The 19,134-nt window shown below is 43.0% G+C and overlaps 1 protein-coding gene across 1 annotated transcript in view; it reads left to right on the top strand.

Annotated features, from left to right (window-relative positions):
• CEP135 (centrosomal protein 135) overlaps positions 1-19,134 on the top strand; it is a 72,170-nt gene that overhangs the window by 16,892 nt on the left and 36,144 nt on the right. The window contains exons 10-11 of the mRNA XM_054990016.1: positions 15,409-15,559; positions 17,255-17,448. Of these exons, the coding sequence (XP_054845991.1) occupies positions 15,409-15,559; positions 17,255-17,448 (345 nt within the window). The remainder of the gene's footprint in view (positions 1-15,408; positions 15,560-17,254; positions 17,449-19,134) is intronic.

Here is a 19,134-nt window from a genome sequence, read left to right as displayed (position 1 = left end):
TGTGCAGTAGCAGTGGATGTGTATACAAAAATATAACAAATGAAAGATTCTTGTATTTATTAGAGTGAAATCCTGAAACTTTTATTCTAAAATAGTGGCAGTAGGATTAGACTGCCCTGACCTGGATAGCCCAGGTTAGCCTGATCTTGTCAGATCTTGGATGCTAACAGGACTTTTTTTCTGGGGAAAGAGTTCTCATGCGGGAGAACTGCAGGGAAGAGGGGGTGCGCCTCTCAATACATACGTGTGCATTCTGGAATGACGTGGCGATGTCACGGCAGCTGAGTACCGTGAGCTCAGTACCGTGATCTTCCCGATCCCCTGGGACCCGAGGATTCGGGCCCCCAAGACTCCCCCACGGAGAGGGAGGGTAGGCCAGAGCAAGGTGGAGGAGCTCACAGGGATTGGCAACCCCCTGTTGGAGCCCCCGCACCGGCTCGAAGGCAAGGACCAAGGAAGAAGCCTTAATGGTACATAAGCTACGAACCCCGAGACTTTGAAACAAGCGAAAATAAAGCAAGGATTCCTGACAAGATAGATGCAAGGACAACTGAAAGACCGAAAAAGAGTGATTTTACCTGATATCTCTCCAAGTAAGAGTATTGTTTATTGCTTTACAACGGCTAAACAGCTTGATGAGGGGGGTTTTATTATCCCCCGGAGAGGCGGCCGCCTCATGGACTAGGAAACTGACACTCAAGAAGTGAAGCATAAGGAGAAGTTTCCTGGGATGGAGAGCTGGGGAGCAAAAAACTTTATAACTACAAATAGTAAGAGCAAAGGAGCTTTTTACCAGTTTTAAAAGATCTGTGATTGAACATTTGTAAGTGAGTAGACAAAATGGCATTTTCTGAAGTTGCAACAAATTTCTAAACTGATGGATTGTGTATTAAGAAAAGCAGACAAAACACTTGGAATAAAAACAGGCACGAGCACTGTGTTAGATGCCAAGTTAGAAGAGAATTTTGATGGGACAGAATTACCTAAAAGAAAATTGGAGTGGAATTGTGAAAAATACTCCCAACAAAATGGAGGAGAAAATCAGTTTTCTTCTGTGAAAGTACAGAAAGCGGAGAAGAAGTGGGAGGAGCATGGTGAAAAGGAAGCTGTGAGGAAGAGTTTTAGCATACTGCTTCTGTATGAAGTACAAAGCATACAATATACTCCAATCAAGAAACATATCACAAAGATGAAGAGAGATAAACAGGGACGTTATAATGTATTTAACGGCACCTCGCATGAATGGCTAGAAGGCAAAAAGAGCTGGCTATGGCTGATCATTGGAAAGAAAGAGTTTCAATACTATTCCAGAGAGAGAAAGAAGAAGAAAATGAAACTTAAAGTGCAATCCTTGTTCCTTTATCTTTTCTTTCCTTCTCCTTTTCTGTTTATACGGCATAGAGCTTTAAACTGAAGTGAGATTAAAAGGGTGGGTTAATAGGGTTGTTAGGGGCTTTTGTAAATAAGGATGGTATATGGGATATATTGTGACTTTTATATGTCCATGTTCTAAATGCTATTTAAATTGCTTTAACAAAAAACCTAGAGAATCTGGAAAGAAACTAGGCTTAATATGCCCCCTTCTGTTTTATGCGGTTTAATATAGACCTAATACAATCCTCTATGCTTTTCTAACACATTAGATAATGTTTATGGACTAGAAGGAGTGTGGCAAATGGGTCTTTGTAGTCTTCTATTTTCCTTCTCACCCTTTATCTTCTTCTTTGGATTTCTTTCCTTTAAATAAAAGTATAAGAAAGATGTTGAGACAAGATATCTTCTAGAATTAATAGGGGAAACACTAGGGAGGTAGAAGGAACTTTGTAAATTTGTTAAATTTCAAAACCTAAACTATTGGTTAAGCTAAGTCTACTTATACACTTTCTTTTGCCTTTTTTAATGAAAATACAAGTACAAAACCTCAGATGGCTTGGATTTTGATGTATGAAAGACTGAGGGTAGGCTGTTATAAAAACCTTTTTGTACACTTTTCTCCTTTAAGAAATTACTTAGTCAATGATATACACAAATAATGGGACTAATAATAGAATATAAAGATGAGGCTGTTTTTTTAGCTCTGTGGCTGTGACTGTGACTGGCTATGGGCTTAGTACCCTAGGCTTAAGAATTAAAGGATTGAGGTGTGCCTTAAGAATCTGCTCACTACATAAATAATTGTAAGAAATGAGAAAATGAATTGAGTAGTTGAGTAAAAGAACAAGGAATTTAAAAAGTGCTTGGAGAGATCTAAATGGACTGTGTATTGTATAAATGGGAAAAAGGGGGGGTAGTCGGTTACTCAGTTTCTTTTTCTATGGATTGATCTCTGTATTGCAAATTTCTTGAAATTTTGGATGTATAATGATTATCTTGTACATGGACCTGATACTAAAAAGTTTTTTCTTCTTTTTAAAAAACCTAATAAAAATCTATTACAAAAAAAAAAAGAGGTATAGAGGGTCCATGGAAGGGATAAGAGGCAAAGAGAGGGGTACTCAGTTTACCAGCAAAGCCTTGCATTGCTTTTTAGCCTGGTTGATATTTCCAACAAGAAGTTCAACTAAGTATGTAACTTGCATAGAAAGAAATACAAGCCACACCAATCTATTTTGTGTCACGCAAGGGGCAGGGAATGATCGACATGGCGACTTCAATGATGAAGTGAACACAGTGGGGACCCACCTGGGTAGGAAAGGTCAAACAAAGGTACAAGGCTACAAGTGTCTATATACCAATGCCCAAAGTATGGGCAATAAGAAAGAAGAGCTTGAGCTTCTATTGCAAACAGAGGGCTATGATATAGTAGGAATTACTGAGACTTGGTGGGATGATTCCCATGACTGGAATGTGCTAGTGGATGGGTATGAGTTGTTCAAGAAAAACCGGAAGTGTAGAAGAGGAGGTGGAGTGGCGTTGTATGTGAGGAGAGGGCTTGATTGTCAAGAAGTTTTGGAGAATGGGGCGGACAGCCCGGTGGAAAGTATATGGGTAGAAATAAGGGGAGGAAGGACAAAGGGTATTATTGTTGGAGTCTGCTACAGACCACCTGACCAGCGAGAAGAAATGGATGCTGCCCTCTTTGAACAGATTGGCAGAATATCCAGACATCAGAACCTTGTAATTATGGGTGACTTCAACTTCCCTGATGTGTGCTGGCAGACAGGCTCAGCAAAGCGTCATGAATCACGCAATTTCCTGACCTGCCTGGCTGATAACTTCCTTTTTCAAAAGGTGGAGGAAGCTACAAGGAGTTCAGCCATACTAGACTTGATATTAACCAACAGGGAAGAATTGGTAGATGAGATGAAGGTGGTGGGGACCTTAGGGGGAAGTGACCATGTCCTTCTTGAATTCCAGTTGCTGTGGGGAGCCAAGGAAGTTCGTAGCCAGACTCGTAGGTTAGATTTTCGTAGGGCCAACTTCGATGAACTCAGAGGCTTGATGAGAGTCATTCCGTGGGGGAGTGTGCTGGAAGGGAAAGGAGTGAGTAAAGGATGGGCCATTCTCAAACACGAGCTTTTGCAAGCTCAAGCCGTCACTATCCCAGCAAGACGGAAACATGGTAAGGGCTCCAAGAAACCGATGTGGATGCACAGAGAGCTCCGGAATAAGCTAAGGGAGAAAAAGGAAATGCTCAGGAAATGGAGAGAAGGACAGACCTGTAAAGAGGAGTATATGAGGGTTACTAGGTACTGCAGATCAGCCATCAGAGAGGCCAAAGCTCAGTACAAGCTGGGTCTGGCCAGGAGGGTTTGCTACAATAAGAAAAACTTCTACAGATATGTGAGAAGCAAACGCAAGGTAAAAGAGGCAATTGGACCGCTGTTGGGAGTAGATGGAGAAACTCTGATGCAGGACAGAGAAAAAGCAGACAGGCTTAATGACTTTTTTGCCTCTGTTTTCTCCCTGAAGAACTCAGGCACATCTAGAGATAGTAGAAAATGTGGCAGGACACCTGAGTGGCTAATTGACATTGACAGAGAGGTAGTGGAGAGGCATCTGGCTGCACTGGATGAATACAAATCCCCTGGGCCGGATGGGGTGCACCCAAGAGTGCTGAGAGAACTTTCCAGAGAACTTGCAGAACCCCTGTCCATCATCTTCAAGGCCTCCTGGAGGACTGGGAATGTTCCACAAGATTGGAGAAGAGCGAATGTTATCCCAATCTTTAAGAAAGGGAGGAAGGATGACCCGGGAAACTACAGGCCGGTCAGTCTGACTTCTGTTGCTGGGAAGATATTAGAACAGATTTTAAAGGGATCAATCGGTAAGCATCTGAAGGGCCACTCAGTGATCCAGGGAAGTCAGCATGGTTTTGTTCCTAACAGATCTTGCCAGACCAACCTGGTTTCCTTCTTTGATCGAGTGACCAGCTTACTGGATCGGGGGAACTCTGTTGACGTGATTTATCTGGATTTCAGTAAAGCTTTTGATAAGGTCCCCCATGACATTCTGATGGGCAAACTGGAAGACTGTGGAGTAGACTATAGGACAGTTCGGTGGATAGGGAACTGGTTGGAGGACCGCACTCAAAGAGTGGTGGTCAACGGCGTTTCATCAGATTGGAGGGAGGTGTCCAGTGGGGTGCCGCAGGGCTCGGTTTTGGGCCCGGTACTTTTCAATATTTTTATCAATGATCTGGATGAAGGAGTGGAAGGGCTGCTCATTAAATTTGCTGATGATACCAAATTGGGAGGGGTAGCAAACACCCAAGAAGATAGAATTAAAATTCAACAAGACCTGAATACTCTGGAGAAGTGGGCAGCTGTGAATAGGATGCAATTCAACAAAGACAAGTGCACAGTATTACATCTGGACCACAAAAATGGGAAGCACAAATACTGGATGGGGGATACACTTCTGGGCAGTAGTATATGTGAAAGGGATCTTGGGGTAAGAGTGGACTGTAAACTGAATATGAGCAGTCAGTGTGATGTGGTGGCAAAAAAGGCCAATTCAATCCTGGGTTGTATCAAAGGGGCCATAGCGTCGAAATCGCAGGAGGTCATAGCCCCTCTCTATACTGCCTTGGTCAGGCCGCACCTGGAGTATTGTGTGCAGTTCTGGAGGCCTCACTTCAAAAAGGATGTGGACAAAATCGAGAGGGTGCAGAGGAGAGCGACAAGAATGATCAGGGGTCTGGAGACTGAGCCCTACGAGGAAAGGCTGAGGGCCTTGGGAATGTTTAGTTTGGAGAAGAGGAGGTTGAGGGGGGACATGATTGCTCTCTTTAAGTATTTGAAAGGCTGTCATTTGGAGGAGGGCAAAGAGCTGTTCCAGTTGGCAGCAGAGGGTAGGACGCGAAGCAATGGGCTAAAACTATATGCACAAAGGTACCGGCTGGATATTAGGAAAAACCTTTTCACGGTCAGAGTAGTTCAAAAGTGGAATCAGCTGCCTAGGGAGGTGGTGAGCTCCCCTTCACTGGCAGTTTTCAAGAAGAGGCTGGATGAATATTTGTTAGAGATATTTTAGGCTGATCCTGCACTGGGCAGGGGGTTGGACTAGATGGTCTGTATGGCCCTTTCCAACTCTATGATTCTATGATTCTGTGAAGAGCCTGACCAGCAAGGTGACATTGGAACAATGTAAGAAATGCTTTGATTGCTAGCTTGGGGTGGAGGGTAGAGATAGGTAAATTGGCTATCTGAATTCTATTCGTGGGACAACTAATTTAAGGATTACCATCTCCCTTATTTGCAGTGATGCTAAAAGTATTCCTGAATAACAAGGGTCCGGTTAGGCATTAATGCCCTTTTAAAATATTCAGTTATTAGATGTTTTCATTTTTGTTCTACATAAGTCTCAGTGTATGTCTGTCCTATGGCTGGTATAAACCAAGCTATCTGGATATAAATAAAAAGTGTGTTCTACTAGATGGTCTGTATGGCCCCTTCCAACTCTATGATTCTATGATTACCTTTAAATCAAGTGTCCTTTCTAATTCTTGCATGGTTCTGGCGCACTATAAAGAAAATGTTTGGTTTGGTGAAAAATAAAGTGGGTAAACAAAGTGGGTATTATATGTCTTATAGCTAGATACGATCAGCTCTTTTTAAGTTTGAAACAAACTTGCATTCCTAATTTGAGAGAGATTGTACAGTAGATTTCTAAGATCGACTATAATCTATGGAAATCATAATACCAGGAAATGAAAATGTGTAATGAGAGAGATTCCTAACAGAAGGTCACTTTTCCTTAAACAACAGCAGGCCTTTTATGTAACTGTTGGGGAAAAACCTTGTAAAATACCATGGTGTTGGTGGTAACGGAAATACCAAAATTTTATTTGTAACATGAAAAAAACCCCCATACGTGTGCGTGCACTCCCAGGACTGCACGATGACGTCACTTTCGGGAAGTGATACCATCATGCAGGCGTGGCCACCCTGGGAGCGCTACTGTGTTCCATAGGGGGGGTCCGATTCGGCCTGGAATGGGCTGCTCTGCTGCAGGGGAGCACTCCCCCGCCTCACAGTGGCCAGATTCGGGCCATTTTGGGCCCAAATTGGGGCAAAATGGGATCAAAAATGGCCAGGATCAGGCTGCTGCCGGGATGGGGAGTATTCCCCCACCCGGCAGAGACCTGATCCTGGCCATTTTGAACACTGATCCTTGCCATTTTGGGCCCGAATTGGGACCAAAATGGCTGAAAGGGGCCCACAATGACCAGGATTGGGCTGCTGCTGGGTGGGGGGAGTCTTCACCTGCCTGGCAAGGGCCCAATGCTGGACATTTTGGGCCCAATCCTGGCCATTTTGGGGATGAATTGGGCCAAAATGGGCTCAAGATAGCCAGGATTGGGCTGCTTCTAGGTGTGTGTGGGGGGGTGTTCCCTTGCCTGACAGAGGCCCAATCCTGGCCGTTTGGGGCCCCTTTCAGCCGTTTTCGGCCCAATTCAGGCCCAGAATGGCCACCATCAGGCTTGAAACGGCCAGGATTGGGCTGCTGCTGGGCAAGGGAGGGTTCCCTTGCCTGGCAGCAGCCCGATCCTGGCCATTTCAGACCCAATCCTGCCCTTTTTGTGCCCCAAAGGGGCCCAAAATGGGCAACCGACGCCAAAACGGCCTGGATTGGGGCCAAAATGGCCTGGAACAGGCCGCTGCCAGGCAGGCCCAAACAGGCCCAAACTGGCCAAAATCCCCCACCTGGCACCAGCCTGATCTGAGCTATTTTAGCCCCAACCCGGGTCATTTGGGGTCCAAAATGGCCCGGATCGGGGCTGAAACAGCCTGGAATGGGGTAACCCCCCCCCCGCCCAGCACTAGCCCGTTTTTTGGCTGTTTTGAACATAAGAACATAAGAACATAAGCAAAGCCATGTTGGATCAGGCCAGTGGCCCATCCAGTCCAACATTTTTTTTTTTGAAAAATTTTTATTGGGTTAGAATTAGGGGTGTGCAAGCCAAAAATTTTCGGCTATAGCCGAAAGTAGAAAGCCGAAAGAAGATTCTCTATCGTTAAAGCCGAAAGCCGAAACAAGAATCTCTTTCGGCTTTCGACTTTCGGGATTCTTTCGGCATTATTTCGGCATTCTTTCGGCTTTTTTCTATGGGAAAATGCCTCCGTCTTCCAGGACGCCTGGAGGAGGCATTTTCCCACCGAATAAGCCGAAAATTGGTGGGGACCTTCCTCTAACTCTTCTCTAACAACCACCCAAGTTTCAGACAGATTGGACTTTGGGGGGCCATGTTATGGCCCCCCAAAGCAGGTCCCCCCATCCTCCCATAAGAAAGCGAAGGAGCAGCATATTGTTAGCATGCTGCTGCTGATCTTTCTTCATTATTTCCTATGGGGAAAAATGAAGAGGCAGGCTTCCTTTGCCAGGGGTGGCATTTTGCATGCAAAATGCCCCCTTACCCTCAGGGGCCCTTCTCCCACCCCTCCTCCCACCCCCCACCAAGGCTCAGCCTGCTCCCACTTGGGGGGGCCATTTCATGGCCTCCCCAAGTAGGTGCTCTAATCTCTACCACTGACAGCTGGGGGAGGCTTGTGTTGCCAGGGGTGGCATTTTGCATGCAAAATGCCCCCCAACCCTCTGGGGCCCTTCTCCCACCCCTCCTCCCACCCCCCACCAAGGCTCAGCCTGCTCCCACTTGGGGGGGCATTTCATGGCCTCCCCAAGTAGGTGCTCTGCTCTCATCTCTACCACTGACAGCTGGGGAAGGCTTGTCTTGCCAGGGGTGGCATTTTGCATGCAAAATGCCCCCCAGCCCTCTGGGGCCCTTCTCCCACCCTTCCTCCCACCCCCCACCAAGGCTCAGACTGCTCCCACTTGGGGGGGGCATTTCATGGCCTCCCCAAGTAGGTCCTCTCAGCCCCTAAAGTCCACCCCTTACAGCCCCACACAAACCCAATTCCCCCCCAGCTGCCTCACACAGACCCAAATCCCCACATTAGCCCCTCACAGACCCAAATCCACCCCCACCTGCCCCACACCCATAACCCCAGGAACAGGCTGGCAAAGGCCAGCCCTCTCCCTTTGTTCCCTATGCTGGGAACTTCTAAACTCTCTTTCCCTGGGCAATTCTGCACAGCCCAGGGGTGCCACAATGGTGGGCACACTTCTGAGTGCCAGCTGGTCCCTGTGAAAGAGCACCTGAACCACAGACACCCTCCCTCAAATTCCCCCACCACCTACAGAGATGGCTGGCCAGCCAGCCCCATTGTTCCCTATGATGGGAACCAACTGCACAACAAAGAATAAAACAAGAACAACACAAAATAAAGTTTTAAAAAAATTATTTTCTCCCTTCCAAAGTACAAGTAGGCAAAGCATTATGAAACATTACACCAGCAGTCCCCCACACAGAAAAATTAAAACAAAACTCACTTAACATCAGAGAATCACAAAACACGATTCCTGTCAAAAACACTTTATTTCTTGAACAGCTTTAGGTTACACAGCAGGGGGGAACACCAAAGGGCATGGCAGCACTATCTTACACAAAAATAACACAACTCACTTAACATCAGAGAATCACAAAAGCACAATTCCTGTCAAAAACACTTTATTTCTTGAACAGCTTTAGGCTACACAGCAGGGGGGGAACACCAAAGGGCATGGAAGCAGTATCTTACACAAAAATAACACAACTCACTTCACATTAAAGAATCACCCCAAAAAATTGCTGTCAAAAGCACTTTATTTCTGTAACTGCTTTAGGTTACAGAGTAGGAAGGCACCACAGAGCAGGAAAGCAGTGTACTACACAAAAATAACACAACTCACTTCACATCAGAGAATCACACAAACACAATTGCTGTCAAAAACGGTGAAGTGGGTTGTATTATTTTTTGTAGTACATTGCTATCATGTCCTGTTGTGCCCTCCTACTGTGTAACCTAAAGCTGTTCAAGAAATAAAGTGTTTTTGCCAGGAATTGTGTTTTTGTGATTCTCTGATGTTAAGTGAGTTGTGTTATTTTTGTGTAAGATAGTGCTGCCATGCCCTTTGGTGTTCCCCCCTGCTGTGTAACCTAAAGCTGTTCAAGAAATAAAGTGTTTTTGACAGGAATTGTGCTTTGTGATTCTCTGATGTTAAGTGAGTTGTGTTTTTTTTCTGTGTGGGGGACTGCTGGTGTAATGTGTCATAATGCTTTGCCTACTTGTACTTTGGAAGGGAGAAAAAAAATTAAAACTTTATTTTGTGTTGTTCTTGTTTTATTCTTTGTTGTGCAGTTGGTTCCCATCATAGGGAACAATGGGGCTGGCTGGCCAGCCATCTCTGTAGGTGGTGGGGGAATTTGAGGGAGGGTGTCTGTGGTTCAGGTGCTCTTTCACAGGGACCAGCTGGCACTCAGAAGTGTGCCCACCATTGTGGCACCCCTGGGCTGTGCAGAATTGCCCAGGGAAAGAGAGTTTAGAAGTTCCCAGCATAGGGAACAAAGGGAGAGGGCTGGCCTTTGCCAGCCTGTTCCTGGGGTTATGGGTGTGGGGCAGGTGGGGGTGGATTTGGGTCTGTGAGGGGCTAATGTGGGGATTTGGGTCTGTGTGTGGCAGCTGGGGGGGAATTGGGTTTGTGTGGGGCTGTAAGGGGTGGACTTTAGGGGCTGAGAGGACCTACTTGGGGAGGCCATGAAATGCCCCCCCCAAGTGGGAGCAGTCTGAGCCTTGGTGGGGGGTGGGAGGAAGGGTGGGAGAAGGGCCCCAGAGGGCTGGGGGGCATTTTGCATGCAAAATGCCACCCCTGGCAACACAAGCCTCCCCCAGCTGTCAGTGGTAGAGATGAGAGCAGAGCACCTACTTGGGGAGGCCATGAAATGCCCCCCCCCCAAGTGGGAGCAGGCTGAGCCTTGGTGGGGGTGGGAGGAGGGGTGGGAGAAGGGCCCCAGAGGGTTGGGGGGCATTTTGCATGCAAAATGCCACCCCTGGCAACACAAGCCTCCCCCAGCTGTCAGTGGTAGAGATTAGAGCACCTACTTGGGGAGGCCATGAAATGGCCCCCCCAAGTGGGAGCAGGCTGAGCCTTGGTGGGGGGTGGGAGGAGGGGTGGGAGAAGGGCCCCTGAGGGCTGGGGGGCATTTTGCATGCAAAATGCCACCCCTGGCAAAGGAAGCCTGCCTCTTCATTTTTTCCCCATAGGAAATAATGAAGAAAGATCAGCAGCAGCATGCTAACAATATGCTGCTCCTTCGCTTTCTTATGGGAGGATGGGGGGACCTGCTTTGGGGGGCCATAACATGGCCCCCCAAAGTCCAATCTGTCTGAAACTTGGGTGGTTGTTAGAGAAGGGTTAGAGGAAGGTCCCCACCAATTTTGGGCTTATTCGGTGGGAAAATGCCTCCTCCAGGCGTCCTGGAAGACGGAGGCATTTTCCCATAGAAAAGCCGAAAGAAAGCCGAAAGAATCCCGAAACGTTTCGGCTTTTTTCTTTCGGCTACCCGAAACGTTTCGGCATTCCCCGAAACGTTTCGGCATTCCCCGAAAGAAGCCGAAACACTTTTGTTTCGGCATTCTTTCGGCATTCTGAATGCCGAAACGCACATCCCTAGTTAGAATCCATTATTTCCACATTTACATTCAATTTTCCCCAATTTTTTCATCTCTAACCCCCTCCCTTTCCCCCCCCTTTTTGTTGACTTCCAACAGCTTTCCAACCCTTTGTCCCCTTTCCCTTACTTTTATTAGCTTCCTCTATCTAAAACAAATATATATTCTCCATTATTCTAAGCAGTACATCCTTAACTATTTTTAACATTATATGCCCAAACTGTAAGTCTTTGTTTCCATCTTAGATAAACAATTTATCCCAATTTTTCAATTTCAGATATTTCTATATATCATAAACCATATAGATCATACATTCGTTTATATCAAACAATTTGACTTATTCTCTATATATATTACTCATTCTATCTTTTTATAATAGTTCTATATATCTCTCCTCACGTAGTCAATCAATTTGACCCATCTATATCTTCAGACATTCAGTTTGGTACAAAACTTATCAGAAAAAAAGAAAATATTGTTAGTTAATCGCTCCTTATATTTAGTCCTTATAATTAATTATTTTCTCTATGTTCTGTTTGTTAACCTATATATATCTATATATATGTCAATCTATTAATCTGACTGCTTATTAATTCACATTTATCTCTTCTCCCCCCGGTAAAGTCTCCCCCCTCTACTTCAATACTTCAGTAGTTCTCAAACTGCCACAGTTTTCCTCCCACCTCCCATTTCTTCTCCAGGTATTGTTTCAGCTTCTCCCAGTCTGTGTTGAACTGCCCTGAGTCCAGATCTCTCAGTTTTCTTGTCATCTTGTCCATTTCAGCCATATACAGCAATTTGTAAGTCCAATCTTCAATAGTTGGCACTTCTTGTACTTTCCATTTTTGCGCATACAAAAGTCTAGCTGCTGCTGTCATATAAAATATCAACGTCCTGTGTTGGGCTGGAATTCCCTCCATTCCCAAGTTCAGTAGCAGGAGTTCTGGGTTCTTATTAATTTGAAATTGTAAAATTTCACTCATTTCTCTTATTATTTCCCCCCAGTACTGCCTGGCTACCTCACACGACCACCACATATGATAGAGGGAGCCCTCATGCTTCTTACATTTCCAGCATTTATTAGAAGTATTCAAATTCCCTAGCGCAATCTTCTTTGGTGTCATGTACCAACGATAGATCATTTTGTAAATGTTCTCTTTGATATTAATACATGTCGTTGTCTTCATTGTAGTTTTCCACAAGTATTCCCATGCCTCCATTGTTATTTCTTTATTAAAGTTTATAGCCCATTTCACCATTTGTGTTTTAACTATCTCATCCTCGGTATACCACTTCAACAGTACTTGGTATACCTTGGATATTCTTTTCTTATCTTCTTTAAGAAGGGTCTGCTCTAGTTCCGAATTCTCTATTCGTATACCTCCCTTTACAGAGTCCGAATTATATAAGTCTCTGATCTGTCTATACTGGAACCAATCGTAGTTAGGTGATAGTTCCTCTTGTGTCTTTATTCTAAGTTTGGATGCTTCAGTTTTAGTTATTTCTTTATACGTTAAACATTGTTGTTCATTATCAACAGCTCTCGGGTCTATCACCTCATATGGAACCACCCACAAAGGGGTTCCTTCTTGTAGATAAATTCTGTACTTCTTCCAGATTATGTATAGACTTCTCCGAACAAAGTGATGCAGGAACATCGAGTTGACCTTTACTTTGTCATGCCATAAATATGCGTGCCATCCAAATATTTTTTTATATCCCTCTAGGGCTAATAGTTTCTTGTTCTTTAATGTCATCCATTCTTTCAACCAAACTAGGCAGATTGCAATCTCCAGTCCAACATTCTGTCACACACAGTGGCTAGAAATCCAGTGCCATCTAAAGGACTGTCAGTGAGGCCAGGACACCAGAAGCCCTCCCACTGCCTTCCTTCCAGCACCAAGACAACAGAGCACCACCTCCCCACAAAGAGAATACCATCTATCTCCTGTGGCTAATAGCCACTGATGGACCTCTGCTCCATATATTTGTCCAGTCCCCTCTTGAAGCTGGCAATGCTTGTAGCTGCCACCACCTCCTGTGGCAATGAATTCCATGTGTTTATCACCCTTTGTGTAAAGTAGTATTTTCTTCTATCTGTTCTAACCCGACTGCTCAATAATTTCATAGAGTGCCCACGAGTTCTTGTATTGTGAGAAAGGGAGAAAAACACATCTTTCTCTACCTTCTCTAACCCGTGCATTATCTTGTAAACCTCTATCATGTCTCCCCTCAGTCGTCTTTTCTCCAGGCTAAAGAGCCCCAAGTGCCTCAATCTTTCCTCATAGGGAAAGTGTTCCAACCCTTTAATCATTTTAGTTGCCCTTCTCTGTACTTTTTCCAGTGCTATGATATCTTTTTTAAGGTGTGGCGACCAGAACTGTACACAGTACTCCAAATGAGGCCTCACCATCGATTTATACAGAGGCATTATGATACCGGCTGATTTGTTTTCAATCCCTTTCCTAATAACCCCTAGCATAGCATTAGCTTTTTTTATGGCAGTCGCACACTGTGCTGACGTTTTTAGTGAGTTATCTATCATGACTCCAAGATCTCTCTCTTGGTCAGTCTCCGCCAGTTCAGACCCCATCAACTTGTATTTATATTTTGGATTTTTGGTTCCAATGTGCATTACTTTGCACTTGGCTACATTGAACCTCATTTGCCACATGGATGCCCACTCTTCTAGCCTCGACAGATCCCTTTGGAGTGCCTCACAATCCTCTCTGGCTTTCACCACCCTGAACAATTTCGTGTCATCTGCAAATTTAGCCACTTCACTGCTTAATCCCAATTCCAAATCATTAATAAACAAGTTAAAAAGCATTGGACCCAATACCGACCCCTGTGGCACCCCACTGCTCACCACCCTCCACTGTGAGAAGTGCCCGTTTATACTCACTAAATGCCCGTTTATACTCACTAAATGCCCGTTTATACTCACTAAATCCTGGCCGTTTGGGGCCCCTTTCAGCCGTTTTTGGCCCAATTCAGGCCCAGAATGGCCACCATCAGGCTTGAAACGGCCAGGATTGGGCTGCTGCTGGGCAAGGGAGGGTTCCCTTGCCTGGCAGCAGCCCGATCCTGGCCATTTCAGACCCAATCCTGCCCTTTTTGTGCCCCAAAGGGGCCCAAAATGGGCAACCGACGCCAAAACGGCCTGGATTGGGGCCAAAATGGCCTGGAACAGGCCGCTGCCAGGCAGGCCCAAACAGGCCCAAACTGGCCAAAATCCCCCACCTGGCACCAGCCTGATCTGAGCTATTTTAGCCCCAACCCGGGTCATTTGGGGTCCAAAATGGCCCGGATCGGGGCTGAAACAGCCTGGAATGGGGTAACCCCCCCCCCCCCCGCCCAGCACTAGCCCGTTTTTTGGCTGTTTTGGCCCCAATCTGGTCCGTTTCGGCCTTGATCTGGTCTGTTTTGGGCCCTAAATGGGCCCCAAATAGCCAAAATGGCTCGGATTGGGGCTGAAATGGCCTGGATTGGGCTGCTGCTGGGCAGGGGAACCCTCCCTCGCCCAGCAGCGGTCCAATCCAGGCCCAAATGTGCCCAAAATGGCCAAAATAGGCCATTTTAAAAATACCCACGTAACACCAGTCATGTGGGTGTTTTAAAGAGGTGCTGGAATGTTTGTCTGGGACATTTTGGCTCAAAGAAAGCCCTAGATGCTAGCAGGGGCAGCCTTGGTTAGTAATTGAAGACTTCTAATGAAGACCAGGGTAGCTATACCAGAGGCAGACAATGGCAAACTACTTCTGTTAGTCTCTTGCCTTGAAAACCCCCACAGGGATCGCCATAGGTCAGCTACAACTTGACAGCACTTTCTGCCACCACCATCAGGATTAGATTATATTGGAACAACAGCTTTCAGAACAGCAGTACTAATTTATTTTGATTGGAAAAGCTTGTATGTTGAGTTCTAATAAGGACAATGCCTGGTTATTATGTTGTATTGCTTGATCAGTCTTCAATCCTTTTGATAAGTACAGTTGTCACAAGGTTGTAGAGAATAAAAGAGAGAAATTATTTTAAACCATTTAGTGGCTTTGGGTAGCTTTTGAGTTAGTCTGACCTTCTGAATAGACAGAAAGGCAGCTACGTTGCAATCAAGCTCTGTTTGAATGGGTGCGATCCAGTCAAATCCCATTGATTTCAGTATTGCAGAGTAGCTTGAGGAAGCAGTTTGTATCCTGCTCCATGCTCTTTCCCGAACTAAAATGCTGTACATTGATGTTTTCCTATTCTTGTCTGTAGACAGTCTTCACTATGGAAAGTTTTATGTCTTAAGTTGAGATGGATATTCCTTACACTTTACCATTACATGTAAGAAATAGTATGATAAAATTTAGTATAGGTTTCCTTACTGTATTTATGAATAAATTAATTTTTTCCAATATTTTTGTTATTTCAGGAGTTATTTTCATCTCGCAGAGAAAAAGACAGACTAACAGAGGAACTCTTTAGAAAAACAGATGAAAAGCAAAATCTTGAGTTTTTGTTAAACCAGGTTCAACAAGAGAACCACAGACTAGCCAAAAAAGTTGAAAACGTTGAGATTATAGGTGAGTAGGTCATGTAATTAGATCTGTAACCATAAGGCAAGATTAACCTGTACTTATAACCACCCTGACCAATGAGATGTTCAGTTTTCAGAAACTCCACGTAATTCAATTTATGCCATTGCAGAACTGCTTTCATGTATCCATACTTTTCAGTAGTTTAACTTTTATTCTAGTCCTAACCTAAGTGGATAGGGTTAATACTTGAATTATGCTTGTTTCTGCCATTTTTTTGATACCTGAAGATACATCCTTAGATTGCAATCTTTAATGTGCATTGTTCATCTTGTCTTTTTCTGTAGGATGAATTAGAGCTTTTTGCCTTTTCTTATATTCATTTGGCATTCTTGTAGGCCGTCTCTGAATCCTCTTAACTCTTCAGTACCCTGTTGGAACTGTGGCACCCATAGCAGCAAGTGTAGACTATATGAGGTCTTAATACTGCTCAAGCATCAGTATTACTGAATAGAACTTAAAATGGTATCACTCCTAATAGAAGGAACCCCCATCCTAATCACAGAAGCAGAACAATGGTCAAAATGGAGGAGGGGGGCAATTCTATGTATGCAGGAGACTGCCCATGCATACAGAACAATATGACTACATAAATTAATCAAAGCAAAACACATTTCCTTATTTTTCTACAGCCTTCTATGGCTGTGATGTTCTATTAGCAATACATCAAAAAAAATTGTTTAGCCTTTTATTTGCCATCTGGTGTAGGCTCCCCCATCCCCAATCTTACATATGCCCTTGTGGGATCTTTTTGTTTGTATCTCCAATTTTTGTTTTTGGCTCTTCAAAATAATTTTGAATTTTTAGTCTCTCCTCTAAGGTGTTTATTGTTGTTCCCATACTACTTCTGATCTGCAGTGCAAACAATATATTGTTTGCTTTCTTATTCAAGTTAGCAATGACTCCTTATTCAACAGATCTGTCACCTGTGTGTCACTTGCACTAACCCTACTCAGATTCTTGCTTCAGATTCCTTCCCCATAGATTCATGGCAGAAGTGGGGGATTTGATGCTGAGCTTGGGTACAAGGAAACATACAATGCTGTTGGATTTAATGGTTCTTGGATTTGCTTCCAGTGTATTTAAGTGTGTTGTAAATAAAACACAATTGTGACCATAGTCCCACTGCTCTGAGCGTGGTAGTGGGTGGAATATAGTACAGCTAAATCACTGAAGTCTGATTGATAGAGACTCAGTTTTAGGGGATGAAGTTTAAACTTAATACTACTGGATCTGAATCTTGCTTTTTTAAAACATGTTTTGATTCTGGTATCGTACCTTAATAGGAGTAAAAAGTAATATTCTAACCTTTTGATCTAAGGATGGTGGCTTTCATTACTTGTACGTTATCTTATGCTTCCTTCAGTATTGCAAGAAGGCACCTTTTTGGGTGTTAGATACAAATTTCTTTAATCGGTTTATCAATTATTTACTTAAAATGCTGATGATTAAGCAACTAGTTAGTTGCCAAATAAAATAGCATAGCTGAATAGTGACAAAAGTGAGTTTGAACTCCAAGATTTACCAATCTTTACTGCTTTTAAAAAAAGCCTTATGGTGGATTTTGAATCAAAGTAGGAAGGTTACAGATAAGGTTGATCTTACAGCCTGAGTAATTACTTCTGGGATATTTATTGTTTTATGGTAACTATGTTCATGCTTCTTGGTTACATTTTCCTTCAGAACGGGAGCTTGTTATAGAGAAAGAGAGAATGAGACTGGAAGGTGGCATTGTGCTCGGAGACAAGTCACCTTCTCGTTTAGATGCATTCGTAAAGACTATAGAAGAGGACAGGGACTACTATAAGCGAGAGCTGGCGTATCTTCAAAAGATAGTTAAACGAAAATTAAGCCCATTGCGAAATTCTCCAGAAAAGGTAATGTCTGTCTTTCTGTTAATTATTTCTCCTTCAGTACTCAGTTCTTCCCAAACCATGCCAAAACATCAACTTTTCACTGATTTTAATATCTTCATGCCAGTACTCAGAAATGATTGTTGTGGCTAAAAGGATTGTTGCAGGGCCAGACTACATAAGAAACTTTCAGTGGAATAAGGGAAGACGTACAAAAGCTAAAGATTGGGTTATCTTCTGGATTACAAGAAATAAGTAAAAAATCCAAGAAAATGCACAAGATATTCACATAATTAAGACACAGCAAAAGGAAGACACAAGAAAAAATTGAATTAGTACAAGAATTACAAGCAAGCTCCTTGACAGAAGCAGATCAGAGGATAGAAATCTTAGAAACAAAACTCAGAAACAAAGCTGTGAACAAACCTGGAAGATGTTTAGCATATCGTTTAAGAAAAGAGACACAAAAAAGAAGGACACTTGGAATTAGGAAAGGAAATCAAGTAGTTTATACAGAACAAGAAATGAAAGAGCAAATAAAAAAATTCTTTTCAAATCTTTATAAAGAAGAATCTGTAGATGAAGTCAAGATAGAGAAATATTTATCTGAGGTACTAATTAAAGAATTTACATACGAACATAGAAGAATCTTGAATTAAGCAATAACAATATAAGAGATCAATTATGCCATCAAAAAATTAAAAATAAGCAAAGTGCCTGGCCTGGACAGATTGATGGCAACATATTATAAATGCTTCAAAGACATATTAGCAATACCTTTACAAAGAATAATGAATGAAATACAAGATAGAAAGTATATACCACTAACATGGCAAAAAGTAAAAATAACTTTAATATAAAATGAAGGATCCATTATTACCACAATCATATAGACCAATTTCATTACTGAATGTGGACTATAAAATTATTACAACAGTAATGGCAGAGAGATTAAGAAAATGTATTCCAGATTTAAAACATGAAGATGAGGATTTGTTCCAAAGAGATATATGAGAGATATGAGAGATAACATCAATATCTGTTTAATGCAATTGAGTATTCAAGGAAGAAAGGAGAAAAAGGGCATTTATGTTTTTGGATGTGGATAAAGCTTTTGATAATGTTTCTTGGCAATTTTTGATGAAAGTATTACAAAATATGAATTGTGGAACCCATTTTTTTAAATTGGATGCAAAGCATTTCTGTTGATCAGCAAACCAGAATTTTAGTAAATGGTTCCCTAACAGAGAAAATTGAATAGCAAAAGGAACTAAACAGGAGTGTCCAGTACCACTGCTATTGTTTATTATGTCATTAGAAATATTGGCTGTGAAAATTAGGCAAGACGCTAGAATAGTTGGAATAAAAGAAGGCAAAGAAGAACACAAAATGAAAAGTTATGCAGATGATGATGTTATATAAGTGACAAAACCAAATATTTCTCTGAAAAATGTAATGGAACAAATATTTAGATTTGGATTGTATTGTGGATATAAATTGAACAAAAAGAAGACCAAGATAATGTTATTAGCAACAACCAAAACAGAACAAGAAGAGACAGAAAAAAATAACAGATTGTGCTGTCACCAGAAAACCAATCAAATATTTGGTAATAAACGTAACTGGACAAAATTATAACTTATATAAAGATAAATGTAAAAAAGTATGGATAGGCATTACCAAAGATCTGCAAAGATGGACAAACTTAAT

Source organism: Eublepharis macularius, chromosome 10 (assembly GCF_028583425.1).
Source record: "Eublepharis macularius isolate TG4126 chromosome 10, MPM_Emac_v1.0, whole genome shotgun sequence".
NCBI classification, from domain to species: domain Eukaryota; kingdom Metazoa; phylum Chordata; class Lepidosauria; order Squamata; family Eublepharidae; genus Eublepharis; species Eublepharis macularius.
This window is presented reverse-complemented; position numbering and strand designations above follow the sequence as displayed.